This window comes from Oncorhynchus nerka, linkage group LG1 (assembly GCF_034236695.1).
Source record: "Oncorhynchus nerka isolate Pitt River linkage group LG1, Oner_Uvic_2.0, whole genome shotgun sequence".
Lineage (NCBI taxonomy): Eukaryota > Metazoa > Chordata > Actinopteri > Salmoniformes > Salmonidae > Oncorhynchus > Oncorhynchus nerka.
Window position 1 is genome coordinate 29,067,785 of NC_088396.1, and position 14,395 is coordinate 29,082,179.

General features: G+C 42.7%; 1 protein-coding gene and 1 pseudogene across 1 annotated transcript; one reads left to right on the plus strand and one right to left on the minus strand.

The window, feature by feature from the left end:
* Window positions 1–138: 138 nt before the first annotated feature.
* On the minus strand, window positions 139–1,874 carry LOC115105967 (uncharacterized; annotated as a pseudogene).
* Window positions 1,875–9,412: 7,538 nt separating this feature from the next.
* Window positions 9,413–14,193, plus strand: LOC115128978 (uncharacterized protein C3orf38-like). The gene is made up of 4 exons (XM_029659117.2): window positions 9,413–9,666; window positions 10,819–10,997; window positions 11,085–11,219; window positions 11,381–14,193. The coding sequence occupies exons 1-4, from the start codon at window positions 9,537–9,539 to the stop codon at window positions 12,035–12,037; spliced, it is 1,101 nt and encodes a 366-aa protein (XP_029514977.1). The 5' UTR covers window positions 9,413–9,536; the 3' UTR covers window positions 12,038–14,193.
* The last annotated feature ends 202 nt before the right edge of the window (window positions 14,194–14,395 follow it).

Here is a 14,395-nt window from a genome sequence, read left to right on the forward strand (position 1 = left end):
GAAGTGCAGAGGGGGAGAAACAGGAAGGAAGGATTAGGGCTAGATACACAGCCCTCTTTACTGAGGATAGAAGTGTCTGCAGGCTTAACTTTGTGTTTTTCTGTGTTGCTGTGTGTTTCTATGGCTTGTTGCTCTGCCTTAGTGAAAGCTGTTGGTGCTCCAGTTTTAGGACGGGTACAGTAGGTGACTTTAATCTTCCCAGGAGAGGACACTCTGAAGGCTGGACCACTTGGAAGACTCCCCATGTGCTCCAGGATCCATTTCAACAGCTGAAGGAGAGACGGGGCAAGGCTGGGTTAGGACAGGAGATAAGAGACTGTCCAGTTAAAGGTGAAAGGGCAGTGTTGAGGTGCCTTCTCATCCGTGTCTCCGAAGTCTGCCTTGTACCATTTGAGACTGTCTGAGACTAACCTCTCACTTCCCAGAATCTACCACATAGACGTCATCGATCTCCAGGAAGACCTCGGCCGCCATGCGCAGCTGACTATCGATGTCCTGATTTGTCATAGAGGACACCATGCGGCTTTACTCACACAACTCCATTCTCAGAAAATACTGACCCTGGTCTTTAAAACAAATTAATCTGTGCCACTACATTTACAGTATTTGCATTGTAAAACCCCAGTGTGTTACCTGTAGAGTGTATGTTTTGATGGGTGGGACAGTCTTTAGCTTCACAATTCAGAGCCAGATGGATTAGAGGCTCAGTGTCTGGGAGAGCCACCTAGTGGACAAGCAGAGAACAACCACAATCACCAATGCAACCACTGCCACAGATTGTTCCTAGAAAAACACATTTCACCAGTAAATCAGATAAATAAATGTAGCCAGAGGAATGATAATGAGTTGAGCAGTTTATTCTGTCCAGATGAGTAGTATACCTGTAAGCGAGGGTCAGTCTTAGAGAAGGGCCTGAGAAGCCGTGCGACGTCATTTCTGTTCCCCCTCAAAACTCTGTTCTCTATGTCCTGCAGCGTGAACACCTCTCCCCCGATCAGGCAGCTCACGTAGATAAAGAACTGCAAACAACACACAGGAACAAATAAATGTCATTGCTGAACAGAGTATTATTTGTTGTCTTTCACACAATCCTAGATGGTTCTCTTACCCTGGATCTCTGCCACGTGTTGGTTGAGGCTCCCAGCCGGAGGATGACCAGAGCATTGTAGGTGTTGATGAAGAAGGCTAGTTTCTCCTCTCTGGTCAGAGATAGCAGCTCTACTCTCTGTAGCTGAACAGCCAGACAGTAGCACTCAAACACTGGGCTCCGGGACATGGTCTTGTAGTCCACACACTGAATGGACATACACCTATTAGGGCAAAACTGTCATCTCATAATAAATGTGTTGTACTGGAGGGTTCAGTTTGTTCAGTGTGCCTGTTAACTTTCCGTCAGCAGATAGACACTTTGAAAACTTCAGGAACTTATCCCTCAGAATGTCAGACAACTCAGCAGTTGAGAGAGAGAAAGAAGAGACATCTATATTGAATAAAAATAGAAATGCAACATGCAACAACTTCAAAGATGTTGCTGAGTTACAGTTCACATAAGGACATAAGTCAATTTAAATAAATTCATTAGGCCCTAATCTAGGGATTTCACATGACTGGGAATACAGATATACACATGTTGGTCACAGATATGGGCGTGGATCAGAAGGCCAGTCAGTATCTGGTGTGACCACCATTTGCCTCATAGTGTTGATCAGGCTGTTGATTGTGGCCTGTGGAATATTGTCCCACTCAATTTCAATGGCTGTGCAAAGTTGCTGGATGTTGGCGGGAACTGGAACACGTTGGAAGCGGCTTGTGGTAGAGAAATTAACATTCAATTCTCTGGCAACAGTTCTGGTGAATATTCCTGCATTCGGCATGCCAATTGCATACTCCATCAACACTTGAGACATCTGTGGCATTGTTTTGTGTGACAAAACCGCATATTTTAGAATAGCCTTTTATTGTCCCCAGCCCAAGGTGCAAATGTGTAATGATCATGCTGTTTTATCAGCTTCTTGATATGCCACACCTGTCAGGTGGATTAATTATCTTTGCAAAGGATAAATGTTCACTAACAGGGATGTAAACGATTTGTGCACAACATTTGACAGAAATAAGCTTTTTGTGTGTATGGAATTGTATTTCTATCATTAATCATTTAAAAAAAAAAATAATGAGCATATGTCCTAACTGGGAAAGACAGTTTGTTCCAGAAGTTATTTTCTAATGCAAGACAAGAAGAGGCATGCAGAAATGCCAGACTCATTCAATGCCAGAGACATATAATTAGAACTAGTACTTCTTGTCCAGTAACACCTGCCCAGTCTCACACACCTTAGTTCTCTCTGCCAGAGTCTGAGAATTTGAACCATAGAGTGTTTTGTCTGCTGAGAGAGATGTCCTTACATAAACGCTTGGTTTGCCATCGATGTAAAGCTTTTTTGAAATCTGACACGCCAGGTGGATTAACAACAAGCTAAGCTGTGTTTTGCTATATTGCACTTGTGATTTCATGAAAATTAATTGGTTCATCCTTGGGAGCAATTTCCAAACACCTTAAGGAACCACGTTCATCTGTACAAACAACAGTATGCAAGTATAAACACCATTGGACCACACAGCGGTCATACCGCTCAGGAAGGAGACGCAATTTGTCTTTTAGAGATTAACGTACTTTGGTGCAAAAAGTGAAAATCAATCCCAGGACAACAGCAAAGGACCTTGTGAAGATGCTGCAGGAAACAGGTACAAAAGTATCCATAGCCACAGTAAAACAAGTCCTATATCGACATAACCTGAAAGACCGCTAGGCAAGGAAGAAGCCAATGCTCCAAAACTGCCATAAAAAAATCCAGACTACGGTTGCCAAACTGCACATGGGGACAAAGATCTTACTTTTTGGAGAAATGTCCTCTGGTCTGATGAAACAAAAATAGAACTGTTTGGCCATAAGGACCATCGTTATGTTTGGAGGAAAAAGCGTCAGGCTTGCAAGCCGAAGAGACCATCCCAACCATGAATCACAGGGGTGGCAGCATCATGTTGTGGGGGTGCATTGCTGCAGGAGGGACTGGTGCACTTCACAAAATAGATGGCTTCATGAACGAGGAAAATTAAGGGGATACAGTATCGGAGCCTCCAGCGACGTCCTTCAGTCCGGAGCCTCAGGCGACGTCCTTCAGTCCGGAGCCTCCAGCGACGGTCTCCAGTCCGGATCCTCCAGAGACGGTCTCCAGTCCGGAGCCTCCAGAGACGGTTTCCAGTCCGGAGCCTCCAGCGACGGCCTCCAGTCCGGGGCCCGCAGCGAGGGTGCCCAGTCCGGGGCCCGCAACGAGGATCCCCAGTCCGGGGCCAGCAACGAGGGTCCCCAGTCCGGGGCCCGCAACGAGGATCCTCAGTCCGGGGCCAGCAACGAGGGTCCCCAGTCCGGGGCCAGCAACGAGGGTCCCCAGTCCGGGGCCCGCAGAGAGGGTCCCCAGTCTGGGGTCGGCGGCGAGAGTCCTCACACCAGAGGCGCCACCAACGTGGGGTAAGCCAGAGGTGGAGCGGGGTCTATGTCCCGCACCAGAGCCACCACCGCGGATAGATGCCCACCCAGACCCTCCCCTATAGGTTCAGGTTTTGCGGACAGAATCTGCACCTTTACCTTAGAGAGTCTTTTTTATGTCTCTTTTTGGTTTGGTCAGGGTGTGATTTGGGTGTGCATTCTATGTCCTTTATTTCTATGATTTGTTTTTCTATGTGTTGGCCGGTTATGGTTCTCAATCAGGGACAGCTGTCTATCGTTGTCTCTGATTGGGAATCATACTTAGGTAGCCCTTTTTCCCTCCTTTCAGTGTGGGTAGTTAACTTTGTTTGTGGCACTTAGCCCTGTAAGCTTCACAGTTGTTTCTTTCGTTTGTTGTTTTGTTGGCGACATTTTAAAATCAAATCAAATGTACGCTCACCATGCTGCACTTTGGTCCAGTTCTTTTGACAGCCGTGACAGTAGGCCTTGAAATACATGCACAGGTACACCTCCAATTGACTCAAATGATGTCAGAAGCTTCTAAAGCTATGACGTAATTTTCTGGAATTTTCCAAGCTGTTTAAAGGCACAGTCAACTTAGTGTATGTAAACTTCTGACCCACTGGAATTGTGATACAGTGAAATAATCTGTCTGTAAGCAATTGTAGGAAAAATTACTTGTGTCATGCACAAAGTAGATGTTCTAACCGACTTGTCAAAACTATAGTTAACTAGAAATTTGTGGAGTGGTTGAAAAACGAGTTTTAATGACTCTAACCTAAGCGCATGTAAACTTCCGCCTTCAACTGTATTACCTGTTAGATACTGCTGCACTGTCGGATCTAGAAGCAGAAGCATTTTGCTACATTCACAATAACATCTGCTAACCATGCGTATGTGACCAATACCATTTGATTTGATTTGATTGACAGCATGGCCAATGTTGAACATTTATAAATTAAACTAGGAAAAGAGACCCTTAATCTTAGACTTTGTACCACACAGCCACTCCACTGAATAAAGGACTAATGATTGCGTTGCAATGCTTTCAGTTAGCCACTGATTCCTTCCAAACCACTCAATGTTGAATTTGCAATTTCCAACTTGTTGTGTAATGTTTATGTCCAATGGCCGATGAGCACTGGCACGTTTTATCTATAATTCCTCTTCATTATTTCTCTTCATATTACAATAATTAAAAATAATTTGCCAGTAGATTGTCAACTTGATTCATGATGATGACTGCTTGCAGTCCAATCAAAGCTACTGTAAATATAACAGAGATATAGCGCCGACAGAGATGGTCGCGTCTCATTCTTAGAAAACTATGCAGTATTTTGTTGTTTTATGTATTATTTCTTACACGGTTACCCCAGGAAATCTTAAGTCTTATTACATACAGCCGGGAAAAACTATTGGATGTACGAGTAACGTCAACTTACCAACATTATGACCAAGAATACGACTTTCCCGAAGCGGATCCTTTGTTTGGACCACCACCCAGGACAATGAATCAGATCGCAGTAGGCGACCCAAAACAACGGCGCCGTAGAAGAGGTAGATGGAGCGGTCTTCTAGTCAGGCTCCGTAGAAGGGCACATCGCTCACCGCTCCCGAGTATACTACTTGCCAATGTCCAGTCTCTTGACAATTCATGCAAGGGTTGCCTTCCAGAGAGACATCAGTGATTGTAACATTCTCTGTTTCACGGAAACTTGGCTCACTCAGGATACGTCATCAGAGTAGGTACAGTCACCCATTTTCTTCACGCATCGCGCCAACTGAAACAAACATCTCTATGGTAAGAAGAAGGGTGTGGGTGTGTGCCTTATGATTAACGAGTCGTGATGTGATCATAACAACATACAGGAACTCAAGTCCTTTTGTTCACCTGACCTAGAATTCCTTAAAATCAAATGCTGACCGCATTATCTACCAAGAGAATTCTCTTCCATTATAATCACAGCTGTGTATACCCCCCCAAGCAGACACCTTGACGGCCCTGAAAGAACTTCAATGGACTCTATGTAAACTGGAAGCCACATTTACATTTACATTTAAGTCATTTAGCAGACGCTCTTATCCAGAGCGACTCACATATCCTGAGGTTGCATTTATTGTAGCTGGGGATTTTAACGAATCAAATCTGATCAGCATATCGAATGCGCAACCAGCGCTGGCAGCATTCTGGATCATTGCTACTCTAACTTCCGCGACGCATACAAAGCCCTCCCTCGCCCTCCTTTTGGCAAATCTGACCACGACTCCATTTTGTTGCTCCAGGAAATGCCCATGCTCAGGTCTGTTCAATGCTGGTGTCGTGTCTTTGGCATCATTAAACTGAAGATTAGTCTTTATCAAAGATTCTCTGTAATTAGTATTACGTGATTAAACTAATTAATCACGTAACTGTAATTACCTAGGAAGTCGGGGCACCAAGGAAAATATTCAGTTATAATTTTCCTAATATAACTTTCAGATATTTTAATATCTGATCACTTAGTCTTCTGACTAATGAATTAATCTTTATCTCACGTTAGTCTCATTCCAAACGTCGTAAATTGTTGATTATCTGCACAACCCCAGTCTTCACTATGAGTCATCCATATATAAATTGACTTAGATCATTTATTTACTAACTAAGTAATTAATCACAGAAATGCACACACAAACAAACAAAGTACATATGATTACAAGGAAATGAAACCGGCATGGCGGCTTGGTGGACAAAAGACTGAGTGGCGCGAAAGATAAAAGACACTACAAAGTTGATAATTATAACAATTGAAATGCTAATCCTTTGCACATGAACTCTCACTCATTCGGGAATAATTGCAATCAATCAATATATTTACGCTCAGTGTGTCACGTGATCTCTGTTGGAATCGTCCTTCTTTCTGTTGGAAGTTCATCCGCCCGTCTTTCGTGGTTAGAATGGATACTACAGAGTCCCATTCAGAAATGTTGTCGGTCCCATTCAGAAATGCGGTTGTCGGTCTTCCCGTTCAATGATACCGAATTACTAGCTGCAGACTAGTAATTAATATCAAAGACTTGTTCTTATTCTGTTGGTATCGATAGTCTAAGATTTTACCCACGTGGGATGGTTAAAAGATTCAGCAATCTACTTAAACCTTATTTCCCTCTGTGATAGAGGTACTGGCGGGTCTCAAACCTTGGCCCTCTCGTTATCGAGGTAAGCTGGTCTGAAGTGGAAAACCCAGGTGGGGGTTTTATTCGGAACATAGAAAAGGGCTGTCCCATGATGCCAGATCATAACTGTGCTCATGGGCGGTCCTCTGACTCAGTTAAACTCCAAAGGGAATTGGAGTTTCCCTCATTAAACAGTTTAAAATCACATTACATAATTTCACAAATAGTTCCATCTTTACTCATTCATTCTATACAACAATTAGATGTAAGCCTCATAACTGAGACTTTTGTATAAACAAGATTATGGTAATGTGCTGTAATGTCTCTCATGAGTTTCACAACATTGTACCAAATGGACCAGTTCGTAGCTCGTTACTTCACCGATCTTTTATTCAATCTCCAGAACATGAATATTGTTCGGACCTCAAGTTCCATGAGGTGGAAGAAATTCCTTTGTTCTCCCTATGAAAGTCACTCTCTCTCCATACTGTCTGGCCATGAGGAAGATTATCCTCTAAGAATGTACGACTTCTCTGACCACAGCAGCTTGGGTGTAGGAGACAGAGAGAGGGGGATGGTGCTCGCTGTGTCCAAAGAGGGCAACGTTATGACACTGGTCCGACCAATCTGATTCCAAGCTTCAAGATTGCTTCGATCACGTGGTCAGGGATATGTTTGGGATATGTTCCCGGATAGCATCGGAAAACAACACACGTTGACTCGGTGAGTGAGTTTATTAGCAAGTGTATCGGTGATGTTGTACCCACGGTGACTATTAAAACCTTCCGCAACCAGAAACTGTTGATTGATGGCAGCATTCGCACAAAAATGAAAGCACAAACCACTGCATTTAATCATGGCAAGGCAACTGGAAAAATTACCGAATACAAACAAGGATCATATCACCTCCACCCTGCCTGACACCCTAGACCCACTCCAAATTGCTTACTGCCCCAATAGGTCCACAGACGACGCAATCGCAATCACACTGAAAACTGCCCTAACCCATCTGGACAAGAGGAACACCTATGTAAGAATGCTGTTCATCGATTACAGCTCAGCATTTGACACGATAGTACCCTGGTTCTCGATCCCGCCCTGTGCAACTGGGTCCTGGACTTCCTGACGGGTCGGCCCCAGGTGGTGAGGGTAGGTAACAACATCTCCACCCCGCTGATCCTCAACACTGAGCCCTCTTCTGAGCCCTCTCCTGTACTCCCTGTTTGCCCATGACTGCATGGCCATGCACGCCTCCAACTCAATCATCAAGTTTGCAAGCGACATTACAGTGGTAGGCTTGATTACCAACAACGACGAGATGTCCTACAGGGAGGAGGTGAGGGCCCTCAGAGTGTGGTGTCAGGAAAATAACCTCACACTCAACGTCAACAAAACAAAGGAGATGATTGTGGACTTCAGGTAACAGCAGAGGGAGCACCCCCCTATCCACATCGACTGGACAGTAGTGGAGAGGGTAGACAGTTTTAAGTTCCTCGGCGTACACATCACGGACAAACTGAATTGGTCCACCCACACAGACAGCGTGGTGAAGAAGGAGCGGCTGCGCCTCTTCAACCTCAGGAGGCTGAAGAAATTTGGATTGTCATCAAAAGCACTCACAAACTTTTACAGATGCACAATCGAGAGCATCCTGTCGGGCTGTATCACCGCCTGGTACGGCAGCTGCTCAGCCCACAACCGTAAGGCTCTCCAGAGGGTAGTGAGGTCTGCACAACACATCACCGGGGACAAACTTGCAGTAGTTCTAACGTTACATTGTTATTATTTTGCAGTAGTTCTAACGTTACATTGTTATTATTTTATCAAGGAACAGCAACTTTGTGGCCTCATATGTCAAGTTGGCTTGCTACTTCGTTTCAACATGTCACTAATCATAGTTTAAAACCGTTAATCATAGATTTACTGATCCAGATTTAAAATTAAGTGGTGCAACACATCTCTGATGAATTATAAACCTACATTTACAAAACCTAGATTAGCTCTAATCCTAGATGAATTTAAACCATGTTGGTACAACCCACCCTTAGATTTGGCAGGACATAGTGTCCCCATGAGTGATAGAACACTGAGCCAATCACGGCGCAACGCTCAGTATTTTCTGCTGGTTTATCCCACCACCACAGAAAACACCAAGCTAGGCTGAAACATGTTGGAGCTGCTGTACCCAAGAAAACAAAAAAGAGACCATGCTTGTATGGGCTTTATTAACTCAATGATATATATATATTTTTTTACATTGTTTGCAAACTGATATGTGACACGTATTAATGCCAAAATCAAATCAAATCAAATCAAATGCATTTATATAGCCCTTCGTACATCAGCTGATATCTCAAAGTGCTGTACAGAAACCCAGCCTAAAACCCCAAACAGCAAGCAATGCAGGTGTAGAAGCAAAACAGGCAAGCAGATGTAAGATTCAAAACAGGCAAGCACCCCAAATTAAAACTTTTTTGTTGTTGCAAAAAACATGAATAAACAGCCCCGAATGACGGGTCACGACAGGGTATGGGATTTAATTAGCTAGTTCTATACGATCTCTTTCTTTCTCATGCGCTTTATTTAGGATTATATTCCACCGAAGTTGCATTACTTTTAAAAGTTTTGTGCAATAATTGTGTAGTAGTAGACCACCAATACATTGGTTCATAAACCAAATATTTTGCGTTTTTTATAGAGGTTACCAAGTTAACAAGCTTTCTTCTTTTCGGGAAATGAAACCGAAAGTTCCTAGATATGATCTGTTGAAACGGAATTGGTTAGATCGGCATATATTGCTGGCATAATCTGACAGGAAATTGTGATAACAAGTTTCAGCACTAATTTCTGATTTTAAATTAGTTCTTTAATTCTGAAGATGTCAAAGTTGAATTACAAGGAGCGTTATGGTTGCCGACGGCTGTTAGAGATGATGACAAATGATGACATATCCTCACTTCGATTTACTATCACTAACAAAAAGAAGGATCTTTTCGAGAGCACATCAGGTTGGTTTCATCCTTCTTTGAAGCTAGAATCCTTAGTTGCTACATCCGTATTTGGATTTATACATTAATTCTATATACCCATTCATGAAGAATATAACTTATAAATGCCTCATGGGCGTAGTTAATCAATCAGAAACCAAAGTACAAGCTTGTTTTACTCTGTTTGTAAACAATGTAAACGTAAACAAACACTATATAGCCTAAAAAAACGATAATTTGATGTCATTATAACGCATCTCTTCGTCGTCTGACGACGAGTATGAAATATCGGACCAATGCGCAGCGTGTTAAGTGTCCATGTTAATTTATTAACTGAACACACAAAAACAAAATAACGAAGTCAATGGAAGAAACGAAACAGTTCTGCAAGGTAACATACACTAAACCGAAAACAACTACCCACAAGTCATAGTGGGAACATAGGCTACCTAAGTATGGTTCTCAATCAGAGACAACGATTGACAGCTGCCTCTGATTGGGAACCATACCAGGCCAAAAGCAGAAATACAACACATAGAACAAAAACATTGAATGCCCACCCCAACTCACGCCCTGACCAAGCTAAAACAGAGACATAAAAATGGAACTAAGGTCAGGACGTGACAGTCATGGATGGTCAGTACTTGCATCCATAGATGCAATTTGTGAGTGGTTATAATTCCTCTGGGGTGTCTGATTTGTATTTGTTTCCTTGAACAATTCTAGCTTTAAAAACACATTTGTATTAAAACATGTTACTACATTGTTATACAATTCATTAATTTAGCCTGCAATTGGTTTTAGAAAATGTGGATAAAATGTACTTTCTTAGCTCCATGTATTGAAGGTAGACTCAGCAATATCATCATAGCAGGGCGACTGTTTGCAGACATCATCAACAACAACATAATTCACATACGTGCCATTGCCAAGATTTCCAGACAGTTATTGTGCCCTACCTTGAGGCATACCCTATACACACATCACCAGATAAATCATGTTGGATGACTTTCAAACCATGGGTGTATTCAGAGTGTGCCATGTTGTAAAAAAGTATTTCCATAATTTACGAATGAATATCCAGTGGTGGTGTGAAAAGCCTTATCTGTAATTGTGCTGCTCACATATGTGATATCTCATTAGAGTCCTTTGGGTCATATTCTTATGTTACAGAATCAATTGATGCCATCCTTTCAAACACAGAGAATACAGAGTCATTCCTGAAACGCAGGAAAGTTCAACGTGACTTCATATTCAAATACCTGACGGAGGACGAGGGGGTTGTGATACCCAAAAACAGCAACAAAGACCAGCTAGTGAAGAAGGCCCTTGACGTCTGGACTATTGAGAAGGTATTTTTGGAGCAGACACATTTGGACACTTAGGGAACTAAGAGGTAAGGTAAATACACCTCTTTCCATTGTCTCTATTATCTTCAGGTGAGTCCACAAGCGTATGAAGATGTCTCCTTCAGTGCTTTAACAAGAGCAGCAGGTTCTCAGATAGGAATGAGGTTTCCAACAGCACATGTCCCCCCTCAACCTGTCTACTCTAAGCCGCACTACACATCCCAGGTAATAATAATATCAATCCTAATTCTGTGGCATGAAGGCATGCAGTGTAAAAAATATTTTGTATTGTAGCGAACAAAGACATTTCACCTCAGTTCTTAGAAATGCCAAGCTTTGGCCAGAACATTTATTCCATTTTTTAAGAGAAATGTTCTTGTCTGTAGATGTTGGACCTTCAAAGCCCAGCAGATGAGACCAATCCAGGACCAGCTGTGACTATTGTGAGACAAATTGAGACTAGTTTGAGACCAATTGGTCTGAGAACAAGTGAGAGTGTCTCTGTTTCCTCTGAGGCGACATATAGTGCTGGCTTTGACCACCTGGCCTTGGCCAGACAGTTTTGTCAGTGGTTCTTCCAGCTTCTCAACAGTCTGAACCCCTCCCTGGGTCAGCCTCCTCAGGAGTGGGGACCACAACACTTCTGGGAGGATGTGAGGCTACGTCTTCTCTCCAGCGCCGGAGAGCAGTATACAGAAGAGTACGAAGGAGCAGCAATGACCAGCCTGCGTCTCCTGGCCCTGGCGAGGGACGAGAGGCTGCTATTGAGCCCCAACCTGGAGCCTGGTGGTCTGAAGGCCCTGTCCTCCGCCCACGGCCTGGTGCTGGTGGCTGTGGCAGGGACCATCCACAGAGACAGAGAATGTGTCGGCATTTATGAGCAGGCGTTTGGCCTCATACGCTCCCCACTGGACCAGAACAAATGGAAGATCAAGTTCATGGTCTTGAAGGTGAGGGGCCAGGAGGCTCTCAGGGTGGGAGAGAACCTGCTGTCTCCAATATTAACATGGGATTCCAACGACCTGCAGCTCCTCTGTAGATGATGGGGGACCTGGTGTGATCGTCAGCAGGAGTCTTCAACCGAGGGTCCGCAGGTCTGGATCCTAACTATGGAGACATTTTAAATATGATTTAGCTTTATAAAATGGTACAGTAAATTAATTATCATGTAATGCTTCATAAGTTGCCTACTTCTAGGTTTATTCATTGTCAGAAAATTACTATTTAACTGTTCTCTAGTTTGGTACATTTTTCCCCAGCTAATCAATCATGATACTGTAATTGACCTCAGTAACCTCTGATCTATTTATTCTAATTATTTGTAGCCTTTATTTAGGAATCGAGTCATTGAGACCAAAATCAATTTTTTTCAAGGGAGTCCTGCATAGATACACCTTTTACATTATATCTACAAAGTCCAAAAGCTGTGAAAACAAGGCCACCACTACCTTTTTAATTTGTGTTCTTTCACTCTCAATCTCTCTCCGCCGCGCTGTCCTCTCTCACTCTGTGTGAGAGTGTAGCCCATAGACCTGGCTCTGTGTGAGAGTGTAGCCCATAGGCCTGGCTCTGTGTGAGAGTGTAGCCCATAGGCCTGGTTCTGTGTAGTAGGGTAGAGAATGCAGCAGTGACTCTGTGATTTTGGTTGGAAATGTTACATGTGGGTTATTCTTGGCATTCGCATCAAAGGAAAGCTAGTTAATATCTGTCTCTGTAGGTCAGGGCTCTGCACTTTACTGGGCCATAGTTGTGGCAGAGGAAACCACCACGGCCATTGTTCTCTGGCTGTTCATCTCACAGAAAGAATAATAATAAGTTGCCCGCCTCCTGCCTTTATGGCACTTGGCTTCCCTCCATTTAATTAGGGATTTGGCCCATGGAATGGCTCTGACGCAGAGCTTAAAAGATACCTTTCCAAAACGACACATATTTGTTTCGTAAAGACCCTACTTAGTATTTCCCACCACACTTTAGCTGAGACAGTTATTAAAGTTCTCTCTACTGCCCAATATTCTCAACATACCAGTATCAATTATTAGTCTTTAAAAAAGTGATTTGTTTTCATATATTACTTTTAGCCTTTTCTTGTTGGCATAAAAAAAGTGTGCATTGATAAAAAGTCCATATATTTTGAATGAGTTATCCACATTGCAATGTTTTGAATGGTTTCCTCATTACCATACTAACATGACGTCATAATTTGTGCTGCTAGCAGAATTCTAGTCATCAAGTTGCTACGGAAAGTTTCACCACCCATTTCTGATTTTAAATGAGCTCTTTGTAGTTTTGAAGATGGCAGGATTGAATTACAAGGAGTGTTATGGTTGCAGACAGCTGTTGGGGATAATGACAATGCATAACATATCCTCACTTTACTGTCACAAACAAAAATATGGATATTTTTCGAGAGCACATAAGGCAGGGTCAGTAGTTAAGCTTAGTTTTTTTCTTGGTCATTAAAGCTGGAATACTTAGTATCTGTATCCATTTTTGACTTATAAATGAATTGTATCCATTGTTGAAGAATATAACGCAGGTAGCCTAGTGGTTAGAGTGTTGGGCCAGTAACCGGAAGGTTGCTGGGTTGAATCCCCGTGCCGACAAGGTAAGAATCTGTCCTTCTACCTCCGAGAAGGGAACCCACTGTTCCCCAGGCACCGTGGATGTCGATTAAGGCAGCCCCCCGCACCTCTGATTCAGAGGGGTTGAGTTAAATGCTGAAGACACATTTCAGTTGAATACATTCAGTTGGACAACTGACTAGGTTGCCCTTCCCCACCAGAACCCAAAATATAATCTTATTTTACTCCAATGTTTATAAACACAAACAAATACTCTATAGCCTCAACTTGGTTAACAACTATAATTTTGATGTCATAAGGTGGTCAGTCTTTGCATCCATAGCTCTATGAATTTGAGAGTGGGTTTGAGGACCTTTTTACTGATGATTGTGTTTTGCTTTTCATGTATTGACGTGTATATTGATGTCTATTATTGATGTGTATAGTGTGTGTTGATGTGTATGCAGGGCTCATCTGTAAAATAGACCTTGTTCTCATCATGACTTCTTGTTGAAGGTTGAATCAAAACAAGTAAATGATGAGAGGCTGTATGGTGGAACATCATCCTTTCTGCCAAACTGGTGAAACCGAAGTTTATTCTTTAGATATAGTAAAACGTATCCTGTGTCTGTTTTTAACGTGGATTGCTGTTTCATGATGGTTTAATATATATCAAATAGTATAACGTTATATACCGGATAATTATGTCCGAATATTTGAAATGACGTAATGTCATCCTGAAAGAATGATACCAATCTTTGTTCCCCTTTCGGACTTTCAGAGTGACAAAGTCCCAACATTCCACAAGGGGGCAGGCATGCTACATCAAGGAGAATTTAT

Coding starts and splice junctions, on each gene's coding strand:
- LOC115128978 (XM_029659117.2), top strand. CDS start 9,537: ATGTCAAAGTTGAATTACAAGGAGCGTTATGGTTGCCGACGGCTGTTA. Junction 10,998..11,084: donor ACGTCTGGACTATTGAGAAG/GTATTTTTGGAG, acceptor TATTATCTTCAG/GTGAGTCCACAAGCGTATGA. Junction 11,220..11,380: donor AGCCGCACTACACATCCCAG/GTAATAATAATA, acceptor TCTTGTCTGTAG/ATGTTGGACCTTCAAAGCCC.